The sequence below is a fragment of the Ochotona curzoniae genome, unplaced genomic scaffold, assembly GCF_017591425.1.
Source record: "Ochotona curzoniae isolate NIBS_2020 unplaced genomic scaffold, NIBS_Ocur_1.0 scaffold_3171, whole genome shotgun sequence".
Taxonomy (NCBI): Eukaryota; Metazoa; Chordata; class Mammalia; order Lagomorpha; family Ochotonidae; genus Ochotona; species Ochotona curzoniae.
The window spans coordinates 3,942,787-3,962,982 of NW_024467104.1; the positions used below are offsets into that span (position 1 = coordinate 3,942,787).

General features: G+C 44.6%; 1 protein-coding gene across 1 annotated transcript in view; it reads left to right on the forward strand.

Moving 5' to 3' along the window:
• The window catches only part of LOC121172305 (membrane-spanning 4-domains subfamily A member 12-like), a 40,379-nt gene that overhangs the window by 8,322 nt on the left and 11,861 nt on the right, over positions 1-20,196 (forward strand). The window contains exon 4 of the mRNA XM_041004155.1: positions 4,398-4,508. Coding sequence (XP_040860089.1) covers positions 4,398-4,508 — 111 coding nt within the window. The remainder of the gene's footprint in view (positions 1-4,397; positions 4,509-20,196) is intronic.

The following is a 20,196-nucleotide window of genomic DNA, read 5'->3' on the forward strand; positions in this document are numbered from 1 at the left end:
TCAGGAGCCTGGAGCCTCTTCTGGGTCTCCCGCACAGGTGCAGGATCACAAGGTTTTGGGACATCCTCAACTGCTTTCCCAGGCCACAAGATGGATGGAAAGCAGGGCTGCTGGGATTAGAACCAGTGCCCAATGGGATCCTGGCCCATGGCAGGCATGGACTTTAACCACTAGGCTGCTGTTTGGGGGCCCTCCAGTACTATTTCTATAGCCAGAATTTATCAACCAGTTATTTGCATTTAAAAAAAGAAGAGGAAATAAGCACTTTGGTGTTCAGTGTGTTTTAAAGCATAAGAATGGGTACAAGGAAAATGTCAGTGACTAGGACATCTGATTTTTGCTACAGATAGCCAAAAGAATGAAGCAACTGAAAAATGTGGCACACGCCTCTGCATATGCTAGAAGTAGAGTCAGAATCAACCATGGATGATCATGTGGGGGGCCAGCAATGGACTCCATCTGAGGAGGAAATGGCTGATCTCGGGGCAAGCCTCTGAAGGAATGGAGGAACTATACAGTACAGGCTCAAGTAGGCTCACAGCTGTCATCTTGCCTTCACAGCAGGGACTTTTGTCTTCATTATAAGAATGGAAAGCAACATAAAAATATTCTTGTCGTTTTGGTTTCTTAGTAGTTAATTTCTTTAAATATACCAAGAGCAACAGATATTAAATGGATTTTTAACTATATATATCATGATAAAGAACATTTAATGCAAAAAATTAGAACATTCAAACTACATCAGCAATTCTTTAAACTTGTAATTACATTGACATTTCCTATGTGAGTTCATTTAGCACAGTTGTGTATTCGGTCCCCCCTCTGGTTCTTGGAATGCCTTACAATGTCTTATCAAGCCATTCTTCTCACTAAGGGTTTGGGCATTCTGGCTGCCACCCAAGTATGATTTGAAAGATGTCTAAGCCACGTTAACAAAGCAAATAGCCAAGAGTTTGTTTTTTAATTGCTAACAGCTTGAAGTGGCTTACATAGTCCTTTACCTCGGGGAATTCCTAGATAACTCTTCCTTGTTAAGGCACAGAAGGGCTTGAAGAAGAAAAGAACAAGAATTACTTTTGAGTTCTGAAAACACTGCTCTGTTTTTCAGTGTATAGAAAACATAAGGAGGCAAGAATTGTTAATCCACATTCTTAGTCTATTTTCTGTTATACACAAGCACTTGAGGCTGTAGACTTTTTGTTTAATAAATAAACAGGTTTGTGTAGCTCATGGTTTTGTGAGTATAAGAGCACAGCACTGGCAACAGCTTCAGGCTGAAGACTCACTACACAAAACATTGCAAAGAGGGAGCATATGCAAGAGAGGGAAGTGGGGGGCACAAAAAGAGAGAGAAATCTGGTGTCACTCAATGGCAAGAGAAGAAGTAAGAGACAGGAAAGACCAGGTTCATTCTTTCATAACAGCCTACTCCTGTTGGGACTAATTTATTCCAGGAGACCGATTCTATTCTTTGAGAGTAGCATTAACACTTTAATGAGTTTTTTCATAACATCATCATCTATCATAAAGCCCTGAATGCTCTTTACAGCCCTAACTTTTTCAATATCATTACATTGGGAACCAAGTTGCTAGTGCACAAACTCCTGAGGGAACAAACCATACCCAAGGCACAGCAAAGACATTGTGGTGAGTAAGATAAATTGAAGCAAGAACACAAAGTTCCTCCTCTACTATGTCAAATGAAAAGAACAAAATGACTCAGTAAATAGCTTACAAACCTGCATCCAAGAAAACAAACTATTCTGATGTGACTAGATATGGCAGGGGATAACACCTCGGCTTTATTGTTCAGAAAGAGAACCAAGAAAAGAAGGGAGGGGAGAGAGAGAGATAAAGCCTTACTAAACTTCTGCAATCTGAGGTGGAAACCAATGTGTTAAGAAAGGATACAGCAGGGCCGGGCGCAGTGGCGCAAGTGGTTAAAGAAAGGATACAGCAAATGCTACAGACTAAAAGCCCTTATGTAGCCAGGACCATAAGAAAATAGGATCAAAGCCCAAAATTAACACCTTTTAGTTCTAATGGAGAACTGATAAGAAATTGACAGTACTGGGAAACTCTATAGCCTTAGAAGCAGGCTTTCACATCAGGCAGTTACAAGACTTTCAGAAAATGTTTACATTCCTTCTGAAGAAGTGTCCTTGATAGCAGCAAAATTATCTTTCTCTTTGTATCAACTGTATAATGAACATTCATAAAGATTTACAGCAAACACTTAGCTCTCATGTCATGCCTGCACTAGGAAAGAATAATTAGGCCCAGATGATGAGAATCAACAAAAAATAAAAAATCTCATTGTTTCTGCACACATTAAAGGACTATACAGGGCTGCTCATTTTAAGAAGTTAAAATTTCATGCAGGAAAATTTATTTAAAATATTAGAATGAGTAAAGAAGTGAAGAGAAAGAAAAAGGCAAAAGACACAAAATGAAAATCTAAGATTCCTTTGTAGTAGAAGGTTGGCAGAAACACCTAGATAACTATTAGGCATTTTGAGTAAAGATACAAAGCAATTAGTCACAACACAAACACATCAAGTAATAAAATGGATGCCGATCTGTGTGCCCTCATTCTTCTCATAGTTGTACATCGAGTTGATTAAAGTTGTGAATCACATAAATCAGAAACATATCGAGTTTTCTCATTTACATAGTTTAAACCCTTACTCTCCTGGAGAGTCATATCTGAAATTTTGGTCCAAATTCCTACCCAATGTCCAATGGAACCACTCTGTGGTTACAACATGACCAAGGTCCATCTAGCCTCTGGCTTCCCAGGTATTGTTATTAGGATTTGGAACTGTAAACTGTGAACTTTGCCTGTTAAATTGCAAGAGGGGAATTTTCACAGAGAATATCAACACACCCTACCACAGCATTATAGTGCACAAATAAAAATCCAATGTGAAGGAAAGCAGTCCCCAGTTCTCAACAGAAGGCTCTAACGCATGTTATGCTATTGAAAATCTTAAAGCAGTAAAATGACAGAATGAAATACAAAGAACACTGTGAAGCTACAAGAGTCAATGAAAAACAAAAATCACTTATGGCATACTTCATAAACAAATACTATCCAGCAAGATACACATTGCTCTCAGACAAAAGAGGAAAGAGAAAAGGTATAATCAGAAAGCTTCAGAGCAGGGATAAAGCATGTCTGCGCCAGAGGCTATGAAGGCCCACAAAATCATCTGCTTTGATCTTGCCAAGGAAAACACAGGCACAACACAAAATTCAGCATAACTTATTTCAGCCTGATTTTAAAGGAAGTGAAAAAAAGGGTTTTGGTATTTAACACCAAACACAATGAAAAGATGATATAATCAGAAAAAATCATATCAAAAGAGGAAAGAAAAGAATGAAATAACAGAGGAAGACGAATCATTTTCTTTTCACATAATTAATAATCGTTTAATTTTATTTTTAGTTGTTATTCTTCAATTTAAAAAAGACTTCAAGCTCTTGGATTTCACTTTTCTTTTAATTTAGTGGACTTAGTTACTTTTCTTTTAAGGTCAAATTATCCTAGTACTTTCATGTCAAAATAGAAAGTATAATACCCACTTGATACCATTTTCTGGCAGGATTTTACCTTCTCTTGCTCACTCTCTCTCATTCCCTCACTTGCTTATCATTTTTCCTTCCTCTAGTGTCTCTCCGTGCATCCAGTATTCTTTTGCCTACAAATACTGAGTTAATGAAATTAATCAATGTTAATTTTGGTTATTGTAGGCAGCGGCATTTGGGATGATAGGTTGATTTTCTGATTGCTTGATATCTTTAATGCCCATGTAACATTTGTATAAAAAGAAGCAGCCATTACAAAGGCAATTACCTACAACTTTCTAATACTTTTGAGTGAAATACTGTATCTGCAAAAGGTAAAAATCTTTCAGTATTTAAAAACAAATGAATACATTTGGGCCCAGCACAATAGCAGAAAGGTTACAGTCCTTGCCTATACACACACCGGCATCCAATATGGGTCCTGGTTCTAATCCTGGCAGACCTGCTTCCCATCCAGCTCCCTCCCTGTGCTCTGGCAATGCAGTCAGCTGATCCAAACCTTTGGGATCCTGTTCCCACGTGGGAGAATTGGAAGAAGCACCTGGCTCCTGGCTTCAGATTGCCTCAGCTCCAGCCATTGAGGCCACCATAGGACAAAAGATCTTCCTCTCCATCTCTCCTCTCTGTGTATCTGCCTTTCCAATAAAAAATAAATAAATAAATTCACGTTTCTCTCAGAGCTAAGCACTTGGCAACCTGCAGACTCAGTGAAGGTCACTTGAATCTGAAAAATACAACCTTTGATGATTCAATAAGATTTTGATCTTTGTGTGAGGTCAAAATCTCAGTGTGTTTATTTCTGATTTCAGATCTCCGGGATAGGAATTTCAAGCATGCTGTTAATTCTCTCCCTCTTGGTGTTCTGCATAAATTGTGTCACAGCCCACTTTGCAAGAAGAGCAATCAGTGCCACCAGAAGGGTGAGTTGGGCCTCTTCTTGGTGAAATAGAATACTCCAGAAGAAACAGAACCTCAGTGCCCTGACAGATGGCACTGTGGGCTGACTAGAGGTTCATTGTCCCAGACTCGGAGGGAGCAGGGAACACAGACTAGGTCCGCAGTAGTTGTACTGCTTTTATTTTTATTTTTTCTTTCTTTTTTATTTTTTTATTTTGTTTCAGCCCGTCACGATTGGTCCAGTTGCATATGCAGTCAACTTTATGGCACCAGGGTCTTCCTCAGCTCCTCCCAGAACTGACGGCTACCCAGCTTACTCCAATAACTATTAACAACGGAGGGGCACCAATTCATCCTCTAAATACAAGGAGTAAACTGCCCATGGAGTAATCTTCAGAAGCCAGCTTTCATTGTCCATGGTGAATTCTAACCTTAAAAATACTTAGGCCCATCTCTCTCAATGTCTCTTCCCAAAAGAGGACTGATAAAATGAATCAGAAACTCTGAAATTCTCTTGTTCATGTTACCTCTTTCCCAATAAAACATCATAAGGAATATAACCTCCTTTGTTACTTTTAAAATTTTAATTTGCATTGATAAGTTTAGATCAATCTGAGGAAACACTTGAAGGCAGATTGATAAAATTTCTCGATGACAAAAGCTAAAAGATGCTATAAAATTGGAACTGGATCAGGGAAGAGTCTACATGACCATCTAAAGACAATATCTATACTGTACCTCTTCTACTTGATCCCCCAAAATCATGGGGACATGAGAATGTGAACAGAAAGTTCATCCACTGATGTTAATTGGGGCTGGTCTTGTGTTCCCAAGTCCCCTCTGTTCCCTAATATGGAAATAGGTTCAGGCTCCATTTCCCTCTCTCAACCACTAGGAACAATACAAATAGTGACCACCAAGCAAGACCAAGGCTGTTATCCTTTACAATAAGTAAAACCTAGAACTAAGAAAGAGTTCAAAAGTAAAATAGAAGACACCATCAATACCCATTTTATAAACCAAAATTAAATTCTCACAGCCCTGCTATGAAACCAAAGACTGCCTCCTTGCCCCAGAGGACCCATGGACCTACCTCTCCATCTTATAGACGGTCTACTCAACAGCAAGTCCCAGCCTTTCCCCATCAAGCAATTAGCGGTTAGTATGGACTGTTTGGATATCCTTCCCACCAATTCTCTGGTCTGAGTCTCATTAGGATGCAAGCCTCTTAAGGTAAAATGATTTGTTGGGTTTTTTTTCTTTTCTTTTCTACCTGCCTTAACATTTCAGGGCCTGCTCCATCAGTATTCCATTACTAACTGTGTTGGCCCAATCTTTTTTCTTAAATTCTTTTATTTTGACAATCTTTACATAGTTGATTAGGACACAAAGGGTGAAGGGCTACAAGAAAGTGTGTAAGATCATTATTTCCACATTATTATTACTGTTATTTTTCTGTATCTGGACTAAGGGGAAAGAAAAAGGGAGAAGCCACACCAGCCTCCCATCCATCCCAGGTCCGCAACATAGGGCATGCTCCGAGGGGCCTGCTCAAGTGGCTTTGATGGTCCAACAGCTCTGATTTGCTGCCAATCTCACCATTCCAAGCATGATGAAATGTTCCAGAATCCACTGACTGACACAGTTCCACTTAGAGACTGCTTTTGCCAAGAATTTCACTGCCAACACGTGGCTGCAGTAGTTGAATGACTTGTTCTGTCCTTTGTCCTCCGTTGTGGTATCAGGTGTCCTCTGCAGGTTCCTATGGTCTGCCATATCCTCTGTGTGCACCTGGAAATGCTGTCCATTGCTCCATCTGAGCCTCTGAGGAGGCTCAGCTTTGACACCTGCACTCCACAATCAGACCATGGAATGTGCACTTCTCTTCATGGTTGGGGTTCTGAGTCTGCCAGTTTGATTGGGGAGATCTCCAAAGAAACTTTATCTGAGGTGATCCCAGACCTGATTCTTGCCAGCACTGGGTTTGGCACAGTCTGTCACCCCAATCATTTTATGCATATGCTGGTGGTTGCAATTGCTGCATCATTTCTGTTTCGAGCCCTGTCTTCCACACAAAACAATGGGTGTTGCAGTCAAGCCTAATTCTTCTGCCCAACACACACTTGGCCCTCACACAAACCAGTGTGAGCTGCTGCCTAATTGGAGCTAACCACAATAACCTCCACAGGTCCACCCCTGCCCTGGTTCCATGCTTGCCAGTATGTACCACAGACTTGTACAGTCTGTCCCACATCCCATTCAGCTCTCCCACATGTCAATGGGCATTGAAGCCTATTTCAACCCAACCAGTCCCCATATCCAACCCACACACATGCTGGCAGATGCCGTTCTGTGTAGCCACTGCTACCCCAGTCCTGGTTTCCATGCTCTCCTATGAGAGTGGTAACCCAAGAGGAAGGTGCCCACTCTTTCTCTACTGGGCACATTGAGACTCCCGAAATGCACTGTCCAGGTGGTTCTGCAGCTTAACTTGACAGAATTAGCCCCAGTGCAAGGCTCTGCCAACTGATGCTGCGGCAAAGTCCAATCAACCCTCACCCATTCTGATTTATGCTTACACCAGCAAGAACAGTCAGCCCAGCCTGGCTTTTCTCTAATCTGGCTCACATGAAGCCCACAGGTGTTGCAGCCCTGCCTGGTCTGGTCTGCCTCTGACCCAACTCACACTTTCCAGTTAGGAGTATCAATTTAGCAGGGGAGCCCTCCACTTTCTTTCTACTGGCTTTTTCACTGCCCCCCAGTCCTCACACATGATGGTTGGCCACTGAAGCCCAGTCAGGGATGGCTCCCCTCAGTATTTGCCAGTGGGTGATGTAGCGTGGTCTGGCATGGACTACCCGTAAATCCAGCTAATGCTGGTGGGGGTTACACCCTAGCCCAGCCCAACAGACAACTTGTCCTAGCTGTAATGTGTACTGGTATGAATTGCAACCAAACCTGACCTGACCACACTGTTCTGGTGCTCAGATTTGCCAGCAGGTGATATGAACTGGTTCAATCTAATCCACCCCAAAAACTATGGCATAATATGTATGCCAGTGCGTATCTCTCCCTGGCCTGGTCTACGCTGCTCCTTATTGTAGTTCTTGAAGGGACCGTGTCCTGCAGGAAACGGCATCCTGACAGAGGAGTTTTTTTAAGCGCCTCTACTAAAACCTCTCCCAATGCCAGATCTTGTGGACACTGGTCAGTTCATGGGCCGGCACTATGAGTCCACCTCCTCTCCTGGAGGAACAGTGGCCTTTCTTGATACATTTCAGGACTGACTGTTGGATGTTTCAGCTCACTCAAGGCTCATCCATACCTAGACACAGCTTGAACATGACTCAGTAGTGCCAACGACCTAGCCTAGTCTGTCTTACATCTACCCTGGTCCTCCAGAGCACCAGATGGCGATGGAGACTAGACCAGCTTGGTGTGTCCAGTCCCTGTCCACACTTGTGCCTAGGGAGACTGCAGCCATATCCAGACCAGAACCCAGCTCCCAGCTCCCACTCCAGCCCCCGGATCACCAGTGGGAACCCCAACCCAGTAATGGTGTCCTCTTAGCTTCCCATTTGGGCCTGTTCTTACCATAGATCACACACATGCCAGTGGTTGCTCTGACCCAGCTTCGAATAGCCCCACAACCTGTCTTAGCCTTTGCCTTAGATAGGTGGCCTAGCATCCATGGCTCATGCAGAGTAGTCAGTGTAAGAGCCTAGCTTGGCATGATCTGTGCTCCATCCTGATTCTGTTCTTCCTTGGGAGTTAAGGTTTGTTCACCCTTCCTGGTCCACTCCCTTCCGTAACCAACCCACACATTAGAGAGCCATTGGAGCTATTGTCCAGCTTGCCCCACTCAGGTCTGGACCATGTGATCATCAGTGAGAGTTGTAACCCACTAGGGGAGTTTCCCAAATTCCCCCACTTAACCTACTCCCAGACCTACTTCTCATACATGCCAATGGGGTTAGGCCATTGCCCAGCATAGTCTGGCCTTCCATATTGGCCTTGTATGAGCTGGTGAACGTTGCAACCATTCCCACACCACACCCCACACCCTGTTTTAGGATGCACATTTGGGTTCTGCTGCCTTGACCAACCCAGACTGTTGTTGATTCCTTTACCCATGAGTGAAGGCAGGCTCCGTGTTCACACATAGCTCAGCCCTTCACCACACCAATGCGTAAGCTAACCAGTGGGACTAGTATTTCCACAGGGCTTTACCCACACACCCCCCTCAGAATCTACCCCTGGAAATGGTTCTCTCATGTGCTGGTTAGTGTCCTGGCCTTGCCTAATGTGCCCCGTCTCCTATCCCACTTTCTGTCAGGTACTAGGATCTAAGCCTGTATGACAAGCCCCCAGCCTTAGCTTTCACGTGGACTGGTGTGTGGTGGTCAGACTGTTCAGTGATAACAAGTTCAACACAGGACACATAAGTAAGCTAGTATATCTGACTGACTCAAACAGGTAGTCGGATCTCTCTTCTCCAAACCACCAGGTCTCAGTACCCTCACTTACATTCAAGGAAAAGTTACTGTATTGTTAGGTGTCCTTCAGAATTGATTCGCAACCCACAAGCAGAGGGGTCTCTGAAAGAACATACCTAGGCAGCAATTCCACAACCCCAAGACCTCTGAGCTTCCGCTTGGTGGCCAGCAGGTGGCGCCTGGCACCAAATGGTGCCCTGGCTGCCCAGACCCAGCTCACCACATGCCAGTGGGGCTGGAGAATGGGCCCAGAGCATGTAGGATCTAACTCTGTATGACCATGCCTGGGACCTCCCAGGCTGGCACATTCTATACAATATACTGAAATAATCTCCAGCATGGTCACATATCATCTGCATGTATTCAAATCAGAACAAAAGTAAGCACTAAGCACACTTTACTTTCCATTAAATGAAAGCATGTGAGGTAATCGATGTGCGAACTAGCTTTGGTAATCACTCCACAGACATGGAAATGTCAAGACAGCACGTGGCACAATATAAAAAAGGTATGTGAGTTTGTCAATTATTTTAGAGATCAGTTCTAAGCACTTCATGTTTTACTACCTTGGTTCAAACTTTTGAGAGGGAATGGCAGTTAAAATCACAACTTATACCTAATGCTCTTCTCGATATCTTTCTAATTCCTGCTCCTAAAACACAAAGAGGCAAGAAAGCCTGCTGTGTAAGATGCAGTCCACCCAAAACCATTATACATCCTTAGCAGTGTTCCGACTCCACATGGCCATCACATCGCATCCTATTAGCGGATCCTTCACGCCTTCGCTCCCTAGAGCCAATTCAAATAAACTCTTAATGATTCTTCCTCCATGTTTCCAACAACACTCAGTTTTTGCGTCCTTCTTAGATATGGAACACTAAATGCTTTTTCTCCATACCTCATTTTCTCTTTACAACAATCATCTGACATAGATACTACTGCTTCCAGTTTCAAAAGTGAGTTTACTGAAGTGCAGACAGACAGGTTAACTAAGTTTCCCAAACTCACTTTCAGGAAGCCAGAGAAGTGGAATCTCAACAAACAGGGTGTCTGTAGTAGCTTCCATTGTGTGTATTCATAACACAGACTCGGCTTTCCACAGATCATGCCTTCCCTTTCTCTTTTCAAACCTAATTTTATTATTATTTTTAATTATTTGAAAGGCAGATTTACAGAGAACAGAAGAACAGAGAGGGAGAAATCTTCCATGCACTGGTTCATTCCTCAAATGGCCACAGAGGCCAGACCTGAGCCTCTCCGGAGCCAGGCAACGAGAGCTTCTTTCAGATCTTCCATGTGAGTACAGGGACCCAAGGACTTGAACCTTCCTCCACTGCTTTCCCAGGCCATAAACATGCAAACTGGATCAGAAGTGAAGCAGCCAGGACACAAACCGGGACCCACATGGGATGCCATGCAACAGGCAGAGCATTACCTGGCTACACCCCCATGCTGGCCCCTCGAACTCCACTGATTCTTCTTAAGAACTTTTTTGAACAACAAGAAGAAAAAGAACTTATTTGAAATGGAGACACACACAGAGAGGGAGAATTATCTCCCTTCCCTGGTTTTCTCCCAGATGCCCATTACAGATGGGGCTGGGCCAGGAATGGTGACCCAAATCTGGATCTTCCACATAGTGACAGGGACAGACGTGTTGGAACCATGACTTCTGCCTCCTAAGACACATCAACAAGAGGCTGGATCAGAAGCAGAGTCAGGACCTGAGCCCTTAGCAGCAGTGAAGGTTAACGGCCATTCTGATCATAAAATTCATTCCCCAGAGGCAGCTAATGGTACTGATCAGCATCAGGCCCCTTTCTTCTTACAATAATTAATAAATGTTTATGAAATGAGTGATTAAGTATATAGCATATTAGAAATGAATTCTCACTGGTAGCAAAGTATAGATATTAACATGTCAGAGATATCTCTTCTCCTCACAGGAATAATACTATCTAACACATGCATAACCACTACTTTTAGGCCCTAAACTTAAACTCTATCTTTGGTCCACCCATGAACTTGATGACTCTGATGGGAGGCTCTCATCACAGACTACCTGGCTTGTTTGGAGTAAAACAATGTGAGAGGAACACTCAGAGCATTCTGATCCCAGGAGGACAATAAGCAGTCCTGCCCCTTATCAGAGGTGAGTACACTTTCTGACAGAGAGCAAGCCCTCACTCCCTATTTGGTGAAATTTAAAAGGTGCTTTATTCTGTCACAGCTTCATAACACCATCTGCAGTCGGAGTCTATTAACCTCAAAGTACTAGAGTTCAAGTCTTTAGTGGACAAATATTTCCTTTAAGTACAAAATTCTTAATACAAACAGGCAAGCTGAGTGTGCACTGTTAGAAGATCAGAACCATTGCTCACTTCCTGGTGTTGCATGGTGTCAAGAGAGAAGCAAAGAGACTCATTTTCCTTCCTCTCTGAGCTTCCAGGGAAACTTCTTCATGTCTCAGGGCAGGCTGAAGGAGAGGGTGGGAAGCAATACAATCGTCCAAAATGAAATTTTAAATGACAAATATTAATGAAGTTTCAAGCTGGGATACCCACAAACACAGACTTTCAAGACCTCTGGAAAGTCATGCTGTGGACGCGCCCTGCACTCTCTCATTTATAAAGCAGTTTATACCACCTGAGGCCCATCTGCTCTCTTTGATCATCTCATGTTCTTCTACAGGCTTAGGGTGGCCCCAATCTCTAGGTGTCATGTTTTAGTAAAAACCATATAAGGTTTACAGTCATGGCATATGTGAACATCATCCTCCTATTGCTTCTGAAAAATGTGACTTTATTTATTTATTTATTTGCCTAGTAAAGTTCTCTTTAATCCCACTTTCAAAGTTCATTCACTGTCATCTTGATGTGTAATATAATTTCTTTTTAATATTTTTGTTATGATGATTATTATTTTATGATACAGTTCCATAAGCTCCTGGTATTTCCCTTATCCCAGCCAGAATTCCCCCTCCCCACCGTGTAAGTTCCTCTATATTATTACTAACATATAGTTCTTCATACACAGTCATAAGTCCATCATTGCGGACATGGACAATGGTAGAGAGTCCAGCATCCTATTGTCAAGATACAGTAAACAATTTCATTGTAAGTCCATCTTTGTCTGAAAGTGGAGATGCATACTTCATTGTATCCTCACATCTGGATATGTTAGTCTCCATTTCATAGCTACTCTACAGCCCCTCAAATGAAAAGTCATAATATAATATCAACAATGGAAACAAAAATAGAAATTTACAATATTATGAAGTTAAATAACATGTTACTAGATATGACAGTCTCACAGCTACTATACATCCCCTCTGAATGAAAAGCCACAAAATAAAATCAACATCAGGATGAAAAAAGAAATTAACACCATGAAGTTAAATAACATGCTACTAAATGTCTAATGTGTAGCTGAAGAAATGAAGATCAAGAACCTTCTTGCAGAAAATGATGCTACTCTATGATCCATGAGTCAATGAAGAATTTAATCAGAAGAAAGTGTTTTGAAGAAGAGGTGAAACTAACAGAAAACATCAAAACCCATGCAATACAGTTTCCGCTGATTTTTGATGGTGAAATGTGTCCCTTCTAGACAACAAATAGATGGATTTTGTTCTTTAATCCAGTATACTAATCTATGATGTTTGATTTTTTTTATAATAATCTTAGTTTATTAGGGTACAAAAGGTCAAGGGCTACAGGGTGAAAGTGGGTAATATCATTGTTTCCACACTAATATAATCATTTTGCCCTGTATCTGGGGTTAGGGGAGTAACAAAGGGAAAAGCCCCACCCTACCTCCCACCCATCCCCGATCCCCAACATGAGGCGCTCTCCAAGGGTCCTGCTCAGTTTTGATAGTTCATCAGTTCTGGATTGCTGCCAATCTCACCGTCCCAACTGCAATGAAACCTATTCAGAGTCCACTGGCTGACAATCTCTTGATGGTTGGGGTTCCAAGATCAGCAGATCAGTTGGAGAGATAGCCAAAGAAACTTCATCCGAGTTGATCCCAGATCTGATTCTTGAGTGAGTTTGCTAGTACAGACTCCAACACTGCTCGTCACACCAATCAGCTTACGCATATGCTGGTCATTGCAATTGCTGGGTCCGTTCGGCTTCCAGCCCTGTCTTCCTTGTGAACCAACGGGTGTTGTAGTCCAGCTCGATTCTACCCACTTCATACTCGGTCTTCATGCAAACCAGTTGGAGCTGCAGCCTAGTTGGGGTGACTCCCCAAAACCCCTACCAGTTCTGCCCCCTACCCTGGTTCCCATGCTTGCCAGTATGCACCGCAGGCTTGTCCAGTCTGTCCCACATCCCATTTATCTCTTGCACATGTCAATGGACATTGAAGCCTAGTTCAACCCAACCAACCTATTATCCAGCCCATACACCCAATGGCAGGTGCCTTTCTGTCTAGCCCCCCTGCTCCTAGCCTGGGTTTCATGCTGTCCAGTGAGGGTGGTAACTCTGAGGGAGGTGCCCACTATTTCCCTACTAGGCCACACCCACTCCCAGAGTTTGCAGTCTCCAGGTGGTTTTGGCAGTTGACTAGACAGAATTAGCTCCCAGTACCAGCCTCTGCCAGCTAATGCTGTGGCTAAGCCCAAACACCCCTCAACCCACTCTAATTTTAACTCGCACCAGTCAGAACAGTCAGCTCACCGTGAGGCCCACAGGTGCTATAGCCCTGCCTAGTCTGAACTGTCCCCATCCCTATTCACACTTTCCAATGAAAGTAATTGTCCAGCAGGGGTGCCCATGTTCCCCTGTCGGCTTTGCCTCCTCCCTGATTGTCACATGTGCTGTTTGTGCGCTGCAACCACATCTGGTACGGCTCATCTCACCTTGGCATTACTTGTTGTGTACTGGTATGTGTTGCAACCGAACCTGGCTCGACCCACACTCTGTTCTGGTGCTCGGATTCACCAGAAGGTAATGTGAACAGATTCAGGCTGGTCTGCCCCCAACCCATGCCATGTGTCTGCCAGTGGGATAATTTTCATTGCCTGTTCTGGGTTGTTCCCTATTGTGCTTCTTGTGCTTACCTGCATAATAGGACTGTGTCCTGTCAGAGAAGTTGCCCAGGCTCCTCCACCAGAACCTCTCGCAATGCCAGTTTTTGCGCATACCAGTGGGTCCATGAGCCAGCACTACTCAGTTCGCCTCCTATCCTAGGAGGAACAGTGGCTTTCCTGACTGGCCTTCGACCCAAGCTGGTTCTTGTTGGATATTTCAACCCAGCCATGGCTCTTCCATACCCCCACACAGCTTACACATGGTTCAGTCAGGGCTGAGACCTACCTAGTCTGTCACACATCTCTCCCTGGTCCTCCAGAGCACCAGATGGTGTTGGAATCTAGCCTGGCTTGGTGCTTCCCGTCCCAGTCCACACTTGTGCCAAGTGAGATTACAATCGTATCCTGATCAGAATGCAGCCTCAGTTCCAGCCCATGCGCTCCTTGGTGGGAAACTCAACCCAGCTAGGGTGTCCCGTTATTTCCCCAACCGGGCCTCTTCCCTGCCATAGATCAGGTGTAGGCCGGTGGTTGTTCTGTCTCCACTTGGCAGAGCCCCTCACTTGTCGTGGCCCCTTGGATGCTGTGGCTTAGTGCCTCTGCCTCACGCAGATCAGTATATGCAAGGACCTACATGGCATGAGCTGTGCTCCAACCTGATTTCCGTTGTTTCTTGTGAGTTAAGGTTCATTGAGCCCTGCCCATTCTGCCCCCTTCCAGTGGCAGCCCGGCCCACCCCACATCCTGTTTAAAGATGCATATTTGGGTGCTGCTGCCTTGACCTACCCTGACTGTTGTGGGTTCCTTTACCCATGAGTGATGGCAGATGGCGTGGTCACAGCTAGCTTAGACCATTGCAACCCCAGCTTGTGAGCTAACCCAGGGGACTTGTATTCCAAAGGGTTGGGCCAACACAACCCCACAGAGTCTATACCCAGCCCAAGTTCTCTTGCGTGCTGGATAATGTCTTGATCCTGCCAAATGTGACCACTCCACAACTCCAACATTCAGTCGGGCAATGGTACCCAACACTGCCAAAGAGGCCCCCATCCATAGCTTTGGTGTGGACTAGTGTGTGGCAATCAGTGATGTTCTATACTAATATCCCATCTCTGTATTCATAATTGAGCTGTTGCATCTGTCTTACTGAAATTATCTTCTGGATACTTCCCTAACACCATTAGGTCTTGGTTCCCTCGCATGCTTAAATCTTTCATGACCCTGTCACTGAGAATACCCGAAAATTCACTTTGCACCTACACTCAACCCAGTCTTAGTCATGAGTGACCCCAGGCAGCAACTACATATCTTGAAAACCCCAGAGTTCGCCCTTCCGGGCAGCCAGCAGGCAAAGCCTGGCACCACTTGGTGCACTGGCTGACCTGGGGGAGGCCGAGGACTCGTTCACTGCCTTGCGGCAGTGTCTTTGCCGTGAGTCCCCTGCATTGGGTCCGACCTGGCAGGGGCACCCCCCACAGTCACCACACTGCAGGGAGCATCATATGATGTTTGATTGAGCTTAAACCATTCACATTCAGGGTTAATATGTATGGGTGGTACTTTGGTCCTGTCATTTGAGGAATGGGTTGTTCATTGGTTTAGTCTTCTGTTGTCATTTTACTGGGATGTTCTTTTCGACTGCCTTTGGTTATGTTGGGTGCTATTCCTCTTCTCTGTCAAGAGAACCTCTTGAACTATCATTTGTAGGGCAAGTTTGAAAGAGGCAAATTGCTTTAATTTTTCTTGACTCTGGAAGAATTTTATTTCATTTTCAAAGACAAAAGAAAGCTTTGCTGGGTACTATCCTGGGCCAACACTTTTTCTTTTAGAATCTGGAATATGTCACTCCATTCACTTCTTGCCACAGTTGGTATTATTTTCCTGCGGGAGCAGTGCAATTCATGGAACTCAGTAAGTTCCTATGAGCTCAGAATATGGGCAGTTCACTATTGTCCCCTGCAGTCCTAAAGCTTTTGAAATAGTATTCAAATGGCACCTGATGTACCACTGCTAGAGTTCTTGTTCTGCTGACCATCAGGTCTGAGTGCTAACCAGACCTGTGTGGGTGGAACCTGTAGAATGCCACGTTGATGAAGTTCACTGAGTCAGAAAAGAGTTCACTCCCAGCTTGGCCTATGCTCAGTCCTTTCCCTTGCTTTAGCCTCCTTCAGCAAAATGGTGCCCTATTCGGCTCTAGAGGGCAGGCAGGGCTGTGAAATCCATCCTGTTCTTGTAACTGCTTGTCTGGGATCTGCCGCACCATTCTGCTCCTGGTCAAATCAAATGGACCAGCAGGACAGACAGTTGTATACCTGGGTTCACCTCCCAAGCTCCCAGTGAAAGTTTTTTCCCACCTTGTTGCTGGTGGAGTTCAGGCTGCTGGTGGATTTCAGACCACCATTAGCTGAATGCTGCTGGAGTATCAGTCACTGCAACACCACACTCCTGTGTCAGCTGCTTTCCTGTGTCTGTCAGTCTCCAGGTACATCTCTGCTGTTGTTCTGTCCTCTCCTATTTCCTGGAATGTGTCCTCTCAGCTTCATCCTGATTAAATGTTTCTCCATCTGTTTGAATGTGACGTTACACTATTCCGTCATCTTGATTCCCTCTGAACACTGTGACTTTACCTGCATTGCTCACCACATTGAGATTCAGTTTCTCTATAAAGTGGTGATTATGATCTTCCATAGGATTGTTGTGAGAAGACTTGTTGTGAGAATTTGGAGTGACTTAAATAAATTTAGTGTCCAAAAAATCGAACATGGCTATTTCTTAACCACTTCTAATTTGATATTAAATAAACTATCCTTTTACGAGAAACCAACATGCACCCCTATGTTTATAGCACCACAATCAATAATTGCAAAAACTTGGAAGCAACAGAAATGCCCATCAACAGAGGACTGGATAAGAAAGCTATGGTTCATATACTCCATGGAATACTACTCAGCTATCAAAAAAAAAATTGAAATGCAGTTCTTTGTGGCCAAATGGGCCCAACTGAAATCCATTATGTTAAGAGAAAAGAACCAATCACAAAATGTTAAATACCTCATGTTTGCCTTAATCTGAGATGAAAAGTTCTTAATCTGGAAAAGAATACCTATATATTTTTTTTCCTTTGTATTTTGTTTTTATTATTATAAGATCTAGATTACTATATGTCAGGAATTATTCCATATGTTCTTTTTTTTTTTACAATCTTTACATAGTTAATTTGGGCAAAAAGGGTCAAGGGCTACAGGAAAGTGGGTAAGACTATTATTTCCATATTGTTTCCTTCATATATCTGAGGTAGAGGAGGATATTGAGGGAGAAGCCCTACCCAGTTTCCCACCCACCCCAAGTCCTGCATGTGGGGAATGCTCCGAGATACTCATTGAAGTGGTTTCAATAGGTCACCAGTTTTGAAATTGCTGCCAATCTTGCCTCTCCAAACACGATGAGGTTTTTGAAAAATCCATTAATTGACATTGTCCATCATAGTGTCTCTATTTGCCCGGTATTTTGTTGCCAACCTATAGCTGAGGTGGTTGATTAACTTGTTTCATCTTCTGTCCCTTCATGGTTAGGGTTCTGAGTCTGGCATTTCAATTGGGGAGATCCCCAAAGAAACTTCGTCTGGGGTGTTCCCAGGCCAGATACTTGTATGCACCAGCAAGCACAGGGCCCAGCACAGACCATCACCCGGTCAGCTGGTAGTTGCAATTGCTGGGTTGGTTCTGTTTTCAGCCCCGCCTTCTACTGGAACCAATGGGTATTGCAGTCCAGCCTGGTTCTGCACAGCACATACTCGGTCTTCACCTAAACCAGTGGGAGCTGCATCCTGATGAGAGCGACCCACAATAACCCCCACCAGGCCCACCCCCTATCCTGGTTTGCCAATATGTGTGGCAGACCAGTCCAATCTGTCCCACATGCCCCCTGGCTCTCGTACATGGCAAATGGCATTGAAGCTTGGATCCATCTAACCAGCTCAACAGTCAAGCCCTCACGGGTGTGGTTGAGTGCCTCTCTGTCTAGCTACCCCAGCCCCTGTCCTAGTTCTCGTGCCCTCCCGTGGCAGTGGTAACCCAAGAGGGGGGAACCCACTATTTCCCTCCCAGGTCTCTCACTCCTGGATTGTGCACTTTCCACGTGGTTCTGCAGTTTAACTTGACAGGATTAGCCCCCCAGTGCCAGTTTCTGCCAGCTGATGCTACGGCTATGCCCAAACAGCCCTCTCCCATTCTAACTGTAGGTTGCACCCATAGGAACAATCAACCCATCCTGGCTTTTCCCTGACCTAGTCCACATGAGGTGTACAGGTGTTGTAGCCCTGCTTAGTCTGTTCTGCCCCCATCCCAGTTCATGCTTTCCAGTGGGAGTAGCTGTCCAGCAGGGGAACCACCCCTTATTCCCCCGCTGGCTCTGTCCCCACCCTTCCTATTTCTCACGTGTGCTGGATGGGCACTGCAGTCACATCCGGTACAGTCAACCTCCTCGTGGCATTTCGTAGTGTGGACTGGTTTTTATTGCAACCAAACCTGACTCAAACCTTACTCTGTTCTGGTGCTCAGATTTGTCAGTGATGACGTTAACTGATTAGCCTGGTCTGCCCCCAATCCATGCCTAATGTATGCCAGTGGGAAACTTCTTGTGGCCTGTTCTTGGCTGTTTCCATTCATGCTTCTTGCGCTTACCCATGGGGTCTGTGTCCTGCCAGAGGAGTTGCCCAGGCTCCTCCATCAGAACCTCTCCCAGTGCCAGATTTTGCTCAGGCCAGTGGGTCCATGAGCCACCCTACTCAGTTCCTGACTAGCCTCGACCCAAGCTGGTTCTTGTTGTTGGATGTTTCAGCCCAGCCATGGCTCGTCCAGTCCATTCCCACATACGGCTCACACATAGTTCAGTAGGGGTAGCAACCTAGCCTAGTCCGTCCCACGTCTATCCTGGTCCTCCAGGAGCACCAGACAGTGCTGGGGTCTGGTCCAGCCTGGTGCGCCTAGTCCCAGTCCACACTTGTGCCAAGAGGGATTTCAATTGTTACCCGATCAGAATGCAGCCCCCATTCCAGCCCATGTGCTCCTTTGTGGTAGCCTTAATCCAGTTAGTGTGGCACTGGACAAGACCAGTGCCAAAGCTTTAGCATGAACTGGTATTTGGTGGTCAGCATTGCTAAGTGGTAACACATTCTTTAAAGGAAGAGTAACTATCATTGGGAAACTTTAAGATGTATTCACCTCGCAGAAACACATTGGGTTCAACGTGGAGCCACATAAGCAGCAACTCAAACCACCAAAATCCCAGAGCTCCCCTACTGGGCGGCCAGCAGACAAAGCCTGGCACCAAATGGCGCACTGGCCTCCCAAGCCCAGCTCACCATGTGCCCATGATGGCGGGCTTATGGGATCCGGGCATGAGACGCCCTGTCCTGGGACCCACCTGCTGCCGAGAGGCGATGGGAAGTATAACCTCCCAGGCCCAATGTCGCGCCCCACCCCAATCCCATGCACCGCCCAATGAGAGCGGCAGGTGGGCCTGCCTAGCCTGGCTCCAGCGACCTCCCCCCTCGATCAGTGTACTCACCCCGAAGGGAGCAGCCCTGGAGCCCAGGCAGGCCCAAGCCCAGCTCACCATGTGCCCATGATGGCGGGCTTATGGGATCCAGGCATGAGACGCCCTGTCCCGGGACCCACACGCTGGCGAGAATACCTATATATTGTAATATTTTTGCAATATCTGACAGCATGTATCCAATGCAATAAGATAATGCGTTGTAATCTATAAAACAACACTTAATTTGATAAACAAAAATAAACTATCCTTTACACATCAGTGATTGAGGTTTAACAATTTTTTATTTTTGTGGACAAAATGATGCTACTGTATGACCTGCAAGACAGTGAAGAATTTAATAAAAGAAACCATTTTGAAGAGATGAAAATAAAATAAAACTAAAAATATCAAAATCCATGAGTTGCAACACAAACAATATTGAAAGGGTAGTTATATTTATTTTGCATGAAAGTTGTCTTATATCAGAGAGAACATATGATGTCTGTCCTTTTGAGACTGAATTATTCACTGAGCATATTGGTATCTAGTTGGGACCGTTTGTTTGCAAATGATAGACTTTCAGACTTTTTAATGGCTGAGTAGATTTCCACTGAGTACATGTAACAGTTTCTTTATCCA